This window comes from Gekko japonicus, unplaced genomic scaffold (assembly GCF_001447785.1).
Source record: "Gekko japonicus isolate JY-2015 unplaced genomic scaffold, Gekko_japonicus_V1.1 scaffold78, whole genome shotgun sequence".
In the NCBI taxonomy this organism is placed as follows: Eukaryota; Metazoa; Chordata; class Lepidosauria; order Squamata; family Gekkonidae; genus Gekko; species Gekko japonicus.
Genome location: NW_015165236.1, coordinates 2,138,308 through 2,149,249, shown reverse-complemented (window position 1 = coordinate 2,149,249; position 10,942 = coordinate 2,138,308). Strand labels below are relative to the sequence as shown.

Below are 10,942 nucleotides of genomic sequence, written 5' to 3'. Positions count from 1 at the left end.
AAACAGGTTGCTTACCAGTAACTGGTGATCTTTGAGTGGTCATCTGTGCATTCACACCACCCGCCCTCCTGCCCCGCTGCTGTCTTCTTTTACCTCTTTTATTAGGAGATTGATACGCGGCGGTTGGTAGGAACTGGCGGGATGTCCGTGCCTGCCCTTCTGGGCATGCTCACTGGGGCTCCTGAGCATGCTCAGTTGGGCCAGGCACGAAAATCCTTTTAAGAGAGCTTGCTAGGCACCGGCAGATCCAGCACAGGCACACTAGATCCCATTGGTGTGAATGCACAGATGACCACTCGAAGATCACCAGTTACTGGTAAGCAACCTGTTTTTTCTCCATCTTTGCTGTTTATACAAGTGTGGTGTAGATATACACACTTTCCTGGAGCTGCAGTGGCTCAAGTGGTGAAGACGCTGAACTGCAGGCTGTGGAAGGTCGGTAGTTCAGCAGTTCGAGACCTGAGTGTGCCGCATGACGGAGTGAGATCCCGTCTCTAGTTCCAGCTCCTGCCAACCTAGCAGTTTGAAAGCAAGAAATGGCAAGTAGATAAATAGGGACCACTTCGGTGGGAAGGTCACAGCGTTCCGTGCGCCTTGGTGTTTAGTCATGCCGGCCACATGACCACGGAAGCGTCTTCAGAAAGCGCTGGCTCCTCGGCTTTGAAACGGAGATGAGCACCGCAACCCTAGAGTCGGACTCGACTGGCTTTCGAGCAAGGGAACCTTTACCTTTTATATAGTTTCCTAAGGCTAGCCACCTGAAAAAAGTCAAGTACAACTTTCAGACTTGCCCATTTTACTGATAAATTAATTGTGTTACTGATGAATGTAATGAAGCATGTTGCCTACTTAGAACTGTTGTTCGTCTAGTGAGCCTGTGGGCGTAGCCATCTGCACAGAGCATTGATTTAGAAATGTTTTGAGTGGGAATTTGAGCATGAAACCCACCCCTCCCCTCAGAGATGCAGATTAGGCTGCACGTGCCTGAAGGGGAGTCATGCCTTCCCATTCCATTCCTCCCCCCCCCAAAAAAAGAGAACCTGCTGCAGTGCCAGTGGGTGTGCCCCCCCCCCCGTGAATGTACAGATGCCCACTTGAAGAGCAGCAGTTACAGGTAACTGCGTGCTTGTTGAGGCGTGGTTCTCTGTCTGTCGCACTGATGGTTACAGACTTGCAGTTTGGCTTGTCTACAGGGGCTTTAATTGGAGAGAGAATGGAGCGGGACAGGCAGTTGACAAGGAGCTCCCTCTCCCGGGAGGGCCGGGGTCAGCTGATGGGATCTTTGCTGCAGTGAGGCCTCTTGGTCAGGTCAGGGTCGGAGTGGGAGGCATGGAAGGCGCATGCCTCGGTCCAGACTTCTCCAGCGAGTCCTCCACTTGAGAGGCGGCAAGGAAACAAACGGCATTTTGCAGACTCGGAGGTTTTGGACCCTTAAAAATTCGGTGTTGCCTTGAAAACCCGAATTCCAATATCAGTATTGTATTGGAATTTGGGTAAAATTCAGAAATCCCAAATTTTCCAGCTCCGTTATAGTCAATGGTAAATCCCATAGGGTATATTCAGTGGGCTGGGGGGTAGGGGGGGGAGAGTTTGAGGTAAAGGCACCAAATCTGCAGTGTAGCTGTTGGAGCCTCTCCGCAAAAGAACCGCCAAGTTTCAAAAAGATTGGATTAAGGTGTCCAATTTAATGGGCACCCAAAGAGGGTGCCCCCTTCCTCCATTATTTCTAATGGTGGGGGGGGGAAGCAAGGCAGGCGTACAACAAGCCCAGCAGATTCTCCCAGACAATATCTGCTGTCGAAAGTGGAGTGTGGGGGAGGGGACATGTGTACAAAGGACCAGTGCAGTGTGCCCGGCAGAACCAGTGCCACTCTGACAATACCAAAACCCAACAAATTTGTCCTTAGTCACTGCTTTCCCCCCACCATTGGAAACAACAGAGGATGGGGGGGCATCCTCTTTGGGTGCCCACAGAATTGGACACACACCCCTCCGGTCCAGTCTCTTTGAAACTTGGCGGTTCTTTTGAGGTAGTGTCTCTACACCTCACCCCCCCCCCCCCCCAGCCCATTGAATATACCCTAGGAGATTTGCCATTGACTGTAATGGAGCTGAAAAAATTAGGATTCCCAAATTAATTCAAAATTCTCTTATTGGTAAATCGAATCAGATCATCTTAACTAATGCCTGAATCATGCCAAAAAGACATGATTTGGGTATTAATTCAGCTTGGAAATGCCAAATGCACATCCCTAGTTTCTGCAGCAGTTGGAGGAGTCGTATATCCCGAAGATTCAGCACAGAGCAGAAATGCTGTAGGGACCATAACTGTATGTCTATTTAATTATTTTAGTTATAGCCACCTCTGTCTGAGGGCTGATTGCACAATATGAAACTATGTAATCAGATGGCATGATAGTAGGAGATACCAAATACAGTGTGATAGGACTGGAATAAAAAAAATTAGAGGCAATGAAAAAAATAGTGTCAGACATGATGTGTCATGCAAAGTGTGGAATAACAGAATTGGAACACAGTGCACTGAAAGCAGCAGAATAACCGACCATGAGCGGTGGCCAAGACGACAGTCCTATCCCCTTTAGGAAAGCAGCTTCCAGAGCCGTCTGGTTGGTTGACTAGCAAGTGCCCTTTTCTCCCACATGTGTGTTGTCTAGATGGCCACACAATCAACAACAGTTCCGCTTTAAAGAATTTGTTTTAAAGTTGAATTATTATTTCTTTGGGGTTATTTAAGACAGATGGGCAGCAAATAGTTTGAAATGAAAACAAATGTGGCTATTTCTATTGGTAGAAAAGAGCAAGAGTCCAGTACCACTTTAAATACTAACAAACATTTGTGGCAGGGGGTGAGGTTTCTTGAGTCACTGCTCACTCCTTTGGGTATCTGAAGAAGTGACTGCAGCGACCCACGAGAGCTCCTGCCCTGCCACAAACTTCGTTCGTCTTTCAGGTGCTCCTGGACTCTGGCTCTTTTCTCCTGCTACAAGCAAACAGGGCTACCCATCTTGATCTATTTCTGTTGGTATCTTCCATTTTGTTCTCTGTTCACTGATCTATTGTTTTAATACACTTTTAGTCTGCTTTTTATTGTTGTTTTATCATTTTGACTGTTTTTATCTTTTTAATTTTACAAATTCTGCTGTCAACACTCAGATATTGGGTGATTATAAATCTCAATAAATAAATATTATAAACTGCTACCTTTCCATTATCTCTAAAGCAGAGATGGATGGTAAGAATTCACAGTTGCTGTGAATACTGGTGTAATGGATAGAATAAGGTCTTGATTTGGTTGATGATGCTTTCCTGTATATAAATGTGTTTGTTTGTGTGTATTTACTTTTCTTCTGTGACTTGTGGCCAGGATGTGATAACAAAGCATCCCCAAGTGAAATACCAGCATAGGACTGGTATTAAAGGCTTTCTGTTTCTGCACGCTCTTTCGTCCTTAACTGTGAGCGATTGCTGATCTCTTGAGCACAGGTATGCCTAACAAGGAAACTGCCTGTCTTTCTTAGGACATCTTCAAACAAGCAACAGAGGATCGGCTGACGAGTGCCAAAGAACTCCCTTACTTTGAAGGGGACTTTTGGCCCAACGTGCTGGAAGAGAGCATTAAAGAGCTGGAGCAAGAGGAGGAGGAGAGGAAGAAGGAGGAGAGCACAGCTGCCAGTGAACCACCAGAGGTGACTGACTGAAACGTGAAGTGCTTGCGTTGGCACTGTACGGTGGCTGTCAGGGATGGAGAAGGCTCCTAAGAAGAGCCAGACAAACACTTCCCACCCTCCTGAAATTGGGGCAGGGGGGCCCCAAAGAGGGAAAGGATTTCATTTGTGGCCTGTCGATCTTCCTTCCTGCCGCTGAGCAGGGGGAGGCCCCTGGCTCCGTTCTCAGCCTGCCTCACCAGCTGTGATCCGGCAGCCAGTTACTCAGTGGGCCGTTCAGCTGTTTGCAGCCTGTTTGGGCAGATTAGGTGCGGCAGAGATTAGGTTTGGGCAGAGAAGCCAGCTTCCTTACGGATCTCCCGTTCCCCTGGCTGGGGAAACTTCACTGGGTCCCAGCTTTGGCAGGACCCAGGAAGCGGCAGGAGATCAGAATCCGGCTCCCAGCTGATCATAGAGGCCCTCTGGTCTCCGGCTTTGCTGTGTTCCAGCCTTCTCCGGGGGGAGGTCCACACGGGTCAGAAGCCCACTCCTGGCTGATAATCTCCTGGGAGGATGTGAAGTCCCCTTAAAGCAGTGTTAGAATAAAAGACGGGCTTGTTGTTCAGCACCCCTGGGCAATGGTGGCTTCCTTCCAAAGGTAGGGCCAACTGAGCAGCTTCTGTCTCTGACAGGGGACCCAGAGCGACAGCAAGAATGCCAAGAAGAAGAACAACAAGAAGACCAACAAGAACAAGAGCAGCATCAGCAGGGCCAACAAGAAGAAGCCCAGCATGCCGAATGTCTCCAACGACCTCTCTCAGAAGCTCTATGCCACCATGGAGAAGCACAAGGAGGTACCCGGCAGGGCTGTTGAGGCACACACACACACACACCCCTACACACACCGGTGCCACCCTTTGCCTCCGAGGTGGCCGTCGCAGGCCTGGGCATCTTGAGGAGGAGGGGACACAATGGGGAGTCTGCCAAAAAGACCCTTTGGGCTGCTTGCCTTGGCTGCAGGGGGAGCGGCGGTTTCCATGTCCCCCGTGGCTGGCTGGGCTCCTCCGTGCCTCTGGCGTCAGTGAGTTCCTGGACTCACCCGTGTCCCTTCCCCCCTGTCCCTGCAGGTCTTCTTTGTGATCCATTTGCATGCCGGGCCGGTCATCAACACGCTGCCCCCCATTGTGGACCCAGATCCCTTGCTCAGCTGCGATCTGATGGACGGCCGCGACGCCTTCCTCACCCTGGCCCGGGACAAGCACTGGGAGTTTTCCTCGCTGCGTCGCTCCAAGTGGTCCACGCTGTGTATGCTGGTGGAGCTCCACACCCAAGGGCAGGACCGGTTTGTCTACACGTGCAATGAGTGCAAGCACCATGTGGAAACCCGGTGGCACTGCACGGTCTGTGAGGTGAGTAGGGCACCTTTCCCGGGCTGAATGGCCCCAGGTTAGCTCATGCCTGCCTTTCCGTCCCCAAAAGCCCGGCATGGGTTCCCTCTTTGCATGTTTGGGGAGCAGCTGGAGGAGTACTTAGTGGCCTGAGAGGACCCCTGAACGCAGGGAACTCCTCCTCTAGGCATTCCGAGCAGCACCTCTTGCTTCCTCCCCTGGAGCAGAGAGATGGCAGGGACTCCACTTGGGAGGGAACATCTCTGACTTGGACAGGTCAACGGCAGGGGTGAGCCCCCGGGGTTTGGGAATGTCCCCCCTCCCCAAAGCCGGCCTCAGCCCCGCGCCAGCAGCCTTGGAGGGCGCCTGACCTGTGCGTTTCTCTCTTTTTGCCTGTCAGGACTACGACCTGTGCATTAACTGCTACAACACCAAGAGCCATGAACACAAAATGGTCAAGTGGGGCCTGGGCCTGGACGACGACAGCCACAGCCAAGGGGAGCAGCAGTCAAAGAGCCCGCAGGAGTCACGCCGCCTGAGCATCCAGCGCTGCATCCAGTCCCTGGTGCACGCTTGCCAGTGCCGCAACGCCAACTGCTCCTTGCCGTCTTGCCAGAAGATGAAGCGGGTCGTCCAGCACACCAAGGGCTGCAAGCGCAAGACCAATGGGGGTTGCCCCGTCTGCAAGCAGCTGATTGCCCTCTGCTGCTACCATGCCAAGCACTGCCAGGAGAACAAATGCCCCGTGCCCTTCTGTCTCAACATCAAACACAAGCTCCGCCAGCAGCAGCTCCAGCACCGCCTGCAGCAGGCACAGTTGATGCGGCGAAGGATGGCCACCATGACCACCCGCAACGTGCCTCAGCAAAGTTTGCCTTCTCCTACCTCAGCCACTCCTGGGACTCCGACGCAGCAGCCCAGCACCCCCCAGGCCCCCCAGCCTCCCCCCCAGCCCTCTCCCGCCAGCATTTCTTCAGCTGGTTTTCCCAGCGGGGCCAGGACTCAGCCTCCACCACCACCACCCGTATCCGCAGGCAAGCCTGCCACCCCGGTGGCTGTGGGCCCCCCTCCCTCCCAGCCTCCCCCAGGAGCCGTGGAAGCCGCTCGGCAAATAGAAATGGAAGCTGCCCAGCAGCAGCAGCAGCTGTACCGCGTTAGCAGCAACGGCTTGCCTCCTGGCCGAGCGGGCATGGCGAGTCCAGCAGTAGGAGCTGTCCTACCACAGCAGGTGAGCATGAATGTACCCCGGCCCAACTCGGTAAGCGGCCCAGTGATGTCCAGCCTGCAGCCCGGACAGTGGCCATCGGCTCCCTTGCCTCAGCAGCAGCAGCAGCAGCCCCTGCAGCCGGGAATGCCAAGGCCCAGCGTGCCCATGGCCGCCCAGCAAGCCGTAGCTGGGCCTAGGATGCCAGGCGTGCCGCAGCCGTCGCCCCGCAGCATCCCCCCAAACGCTTTGCAGGAGTTGCTGCGGACTTTGAAATCACCAAGCTCCCCCCAGCAGCAGCAGCAAGTGCTCAACATTCTGAAGTCCAACCCTCAGCTCATGGCCGCTTTTATCAAGCAGAGAACAGCCAAATACGTAGCAAATCAGCCGGGCATGCAGCAACCCCAGCCGCCCCTGCAGACACCGCCGCCAACCCCTCCGACTGGTCTGCATGCTCCGTCTGGCTTACAGAACTTGAATGCGCTGCAGGCTGGGGGCCAGAGGCCCGGGGTTCCTCCTCAGCAGCCAGGCATGGGAGGCTTGAATGCCCAGGGCCAGGCGGTTCTGACCCCAAGCCACAGCGCGAGCATGGCCGGCATGAGCCCTCAGTACCGGGAGCTCCTGAGACGGCAGCTGCTGCAGCAGCAGCAGCAGGGCAGCCCCGGCCTCACGGCTCACAATCAGTTCCAGCAGCCCCCGGGGCCGGGAGGCTACTCCCAAGCCCTGCAGCAGCAGCAGCAGCGCCTCTCGCTCCAGGGGGGAGCCCTGGGCCAGATGGCTCAGCTGAACCCAATGGGAACGGACGGCAGCCCCAACATCCAGCAAGCCTTGCAGCAGCGCATCCTGCAACAGCAGCAGCAGCAGCTGAAACAGCAGATCGGCTCCCCGGCTCAGCCGAACCCCATGAGTCCCCAGCAGCACCTGCTCTCAGGACAGCCGCCGGCACCTCCCCTCCCGGGCCAGCAGATCACCCCTTCCCTCGGCAGCCAGGTGCGGTCCCCGGCCCCAGTGCCGTCTCCCCGCCCCCAGTCCCAGCCGCCACATTCCAGCCCGTCGCCCCGGCTGCAGCCCCAGCCCTCCCCTCACCACGCCTCTCCACAGACCGGCTCCCCGCACCCCGGGCTGGCCGTGGCAATGGCCGCCTCCCTGGAGCAGGGGCACCCCGAACAAAGTGCAATGCTGCCCCAGCTCAACCCCCCCAGCTGGAATGTGTTACCCAATGAATTGGCCCTGGTGGGCGACACTACGGGAGGCGACACGCTGGAGAAGTTTGTGCCCCCCCCCCCGGGGCGCCCCCTCTGGGCTGCAGACAGACATCTCTCGTGCTTGACGTGGTGAGACTGGCTCTTCCCCCAACCACCCACCCACCCACCGAGGGGGGGGGGAGATGTGACAAATTGCTGTTTTAAAAAAGTGCAAAGAATATATATTTTTTGTTAAAGCCAACCAGGTGTGGTTCAAATAACCTGGTCTCCTTTCCTCAGTTGTTGATGTTGTTGTTGTGGGTTCTTTTGTTCTGTTGTTACCGTTGACTTTTCTTTTTTTAAAAAAGGGGAAAACAAGTCCATTATATTCATAATTTTATTTGTACTTTCAAGACTAAGCATTTGTGTTCAAGAAAAGAATATGATTTGGAAACTTTCCTGAAATAATGGAGCATTCTGATGTACCCTGCTCACTTTCTGACGTGTTGCAGAAAGGGTTTTGGTTTTTTTTTCTGTACTCAGCAGCAGGTATCTGAAGTATTATTACCCCTGGAAAAAGATAGGAACCGACTCCTGCACACACACAGGCACACGTGTTGCAGGTGTAGAAACGGATGCTTTGTTTCTCTGATGAAGCTGGTCTTAGATTAAAAAGAATAGGGATGATCACTTCTTAGACTGCTACTTTTAATACAGAAGCAGATTCTTTCCTTTCATTATTTGATGTGAAACTTGAAATGAGGAAAAGCAATTTTAGTGTAAATCATGCAAGCTCTATAATTATAAATACGGAAAATTCAACAAGATTCAATCACTGTATAGAAGGGGGGACAGAAATTTCTTACTTCTGCAGCATATTGTTAAATAAACTGCAACAGACAAAAAGGGGTGGGGCCTCTTCGGACTCATGTACATGGTATTAACTCTTAGTGTTTGGGGTTTTTTGTTATGAAAATGCTGTTTTCAACATTGTATTTGGACTATGCATGTCTTTTTTTCCATTGTATATAAAGTATTGCTTAAAAGTGATATAAATTACTGAAGTTTTTTAACATGTATTTTGTTCCTTTAAATCCATGTAAGAATGTTTAAGGTTTTTAATTTATTTATATCTATTTTGAATCATGCTCGTTGTAATGCTATGGCTGTAGTTATTCATGCCCTCATGACACAGCCCTCTGGCCAGTGGACTCTGCAGACAGCATCTCTGGGGGGGCCTCTTGGATCGGGGGGGGGGGACACACCACCCATACTTGGGTTTCCCCTTTTCCTCCTCCAGATTTAATGGGAATAAATGATTAACCACCTTTTTATTTTTAAGTTTGGCGTTTAGAGAAGGGTCACCAGTTGAACCTCCCGAATTGAGTCTGGACCCCTTTGAAATGCTGAGAGGGGACAGACGTCTTCGTCGCACACAGGGAGGGGTGCTGAAGAATGGTCGGGGTGGTGGTGGTGACAGAGCAGAAGAACGGGGCTTAAATGACACTTGGCTCCTGGTACTCTGGGCGGAGCATCTGGCTTGCTGGAGTTGTTGTGTGGGGAATTGCTGCTTCCTTTGTCTGTTTTGTAACTTTGAGTAAGATGCACGACAGGATCTCCTCCGCCCCACTCAGTGAGCTGTTACAGGAAACAGTTGGACTCCTCCTGCAGGGCTTCGGCACTTCAGGTGCCCATCCTGAGCTTTGGTCTGTGAGTACAAACCCCAACCCACAAAAAGGACAGAAAGCCCCAATGCCATGTCTCATCTTGTGTACTTAATGGGGGGGCGGGGGGAGAGGCCTCTATTTGTGATCAGAGAGAAGAAACTTAAAATGTGCTGGAGTTTTTAATAAAGCTGGTAAAAATACGTTGAAGGATGCTTCTAGTTGGCTCGGTGCCCTGGTGGGTTCCGTAGAGGTCAGCAGGCCAAGGGGTTGTGCTCAGGGTGGGGCCGAACACCCCGGAGTCACCGCTAATTAGAGGAGTCAACTAGTCAGTGATGTGGAAGGCCCTTCTCTGCCGGAACACCCCCACCAGTCGGAGGAGACAGACAGGACGGTCCTTGTGAGGCCAGTGGTCTGGCCCAGTGGAAAGTGACCGCATGTTGTTGTTGAGGTATTTATCTTTCAAGTGCCAATCTTTCTGGGGTTTTCCTCCCCCCTTCGTCTAGGTAAAATACTCGACTCTCGTGACAGAGTGAGTGTCTGTGTGGCTTGCTGTTGCTTTTTTCTCCTCCACAATGCTTTCTGTAAGTTGGTTGGTGCCTCCATCCACTTCTCTCACTGGTTTAATGATAACATGACAGGTTATTAATTGACCAGGATCTGCTTGCTTTGGTTTGGCTTTGCATCTTTAAGGAAAAGCACAGCCACCTTCATGTGTGAAAGTGAAGGCATTCCAGGCTTCCACCAGTCGCGTGGGGTTAGAACACCAGGTGAGCCAAGCAGCCTCATAAGAACCTCAGGAGAAGAGCCCTGCTGGGTCAGACCGGTGAGGGTCCATCTAGTACAGCCTCCCGTCTCACACAGCGGCCAGCCAGTTCCTCTGGAACTAACCCTAACCTCTGGAGGGCCAGCAACAGGGCAGAGAGATTGGGAGGATTCAGAGGATTAGTGCCTGTCATTTCAGCTTCCCTCCTGCTTAAGAAGAAAGGAAAAGTACCGGGGGGGGGGGGGTGTTTGCTGTCCTGCAGAGAAGCTTTTAGGTCCAGGAGGAATACTGAGGTACAGTTACAATGAACCCATGACATTCACAGTTTGGTGTGACAGCCAGTTTGGTGTGGTGGCTAAGTGCGCGGACTCTAATCTGGGAGAACCGGGTTTGATTCCCCACTCCTCCTCCACTTGCACCTGGCTGGATGACCTTGGGCAAGCCACAGTTCTGTCAGAGCTGTCCTTGAAAAAAGAGCCGTTTCTGTCAGAGCTCTCTCAGCCCCACCCACCTCACAGGGGGTGTCTGTTGTGGGGAGGGGAAGGGAAAGGAGTTTGTAAGCCGCCCTGAGACACCTTTGGGTAGTGAAGGGCCATGGGGTATAGATCCAATCTCCTCTTCTTCTTGCACCTGCAGTGAAAAAGACAAAGACAGGCTGAAGTGTGAGAGACTGACGCGTGGCTTTCCGGGTGGAGAACTCCCAGTGTCTCCAGCCTTTCCTCCTAGGGAAGGTGCTCTAACCTCCTGGCGACCTTGGCTGACCTCTTCGGTATTTTTTTCCGGCTCTGCAATGTCCCTTTTGAGGTCTGGTGACCGCTCCGGTCATGCAGCCTTTCCCATGAGTCCGTGCCATAGGTCTGTGGCATGAGGGCGTTGTAACACCAGCAGGTCTGTTTTCCGTCCCTTTCCTGAATGACCCCCCCCCCCCCGGCGTCTCTCTCCACTGTTGCAGCACGCTGGGGTTGACACTTCCATCAAGCCGTCCCCCACCGGCTCAAAGTCTCAGTCAGTTCGGACCCTACTTAGGTGGCACTTGAGGGGGGGGGGGGGTCCAGTGTGCCTCCCCTTACA

The 10,942-nt window shown here is 52.9% G+C and overlaps 1 protein-coding gene across 1 annotated transcript in view; it reads left to right on the top strand.

Moving 5' to 3' along the window:
• CREBBP (CREB binding protein) overlaps window positions 1-7,595 on the top strand; it is a gene marked incomplete at its 5' end in the record, with an annotated part of 20,092 nt that extends 12,497 nt beyond the window's left edge. Inside the window, 4 exons of the mRNA XM_015409900.1 lie at window positions 3,540-3,707; window positions 4,358-4,519; window positions 4,793-5,074; window positions 5,454-7,595. Coding sequence (XP_015265386.1) covers window positions 3,540-3,707; window positions 4,358-4,519; window positions 4,793-5,074; window positions 5,454-7,595 — 2,754 coding nt within the window. The remainder of the gene's footprint in view (window positions 1-3,539; window positions 3,708-4,357; window positions 4,520-4,792; window positions 5,075-5,453) is intronic.
• Between the last annotated feature and the right edge of the window lie 3,347 nt (window positions 7,596-10,942).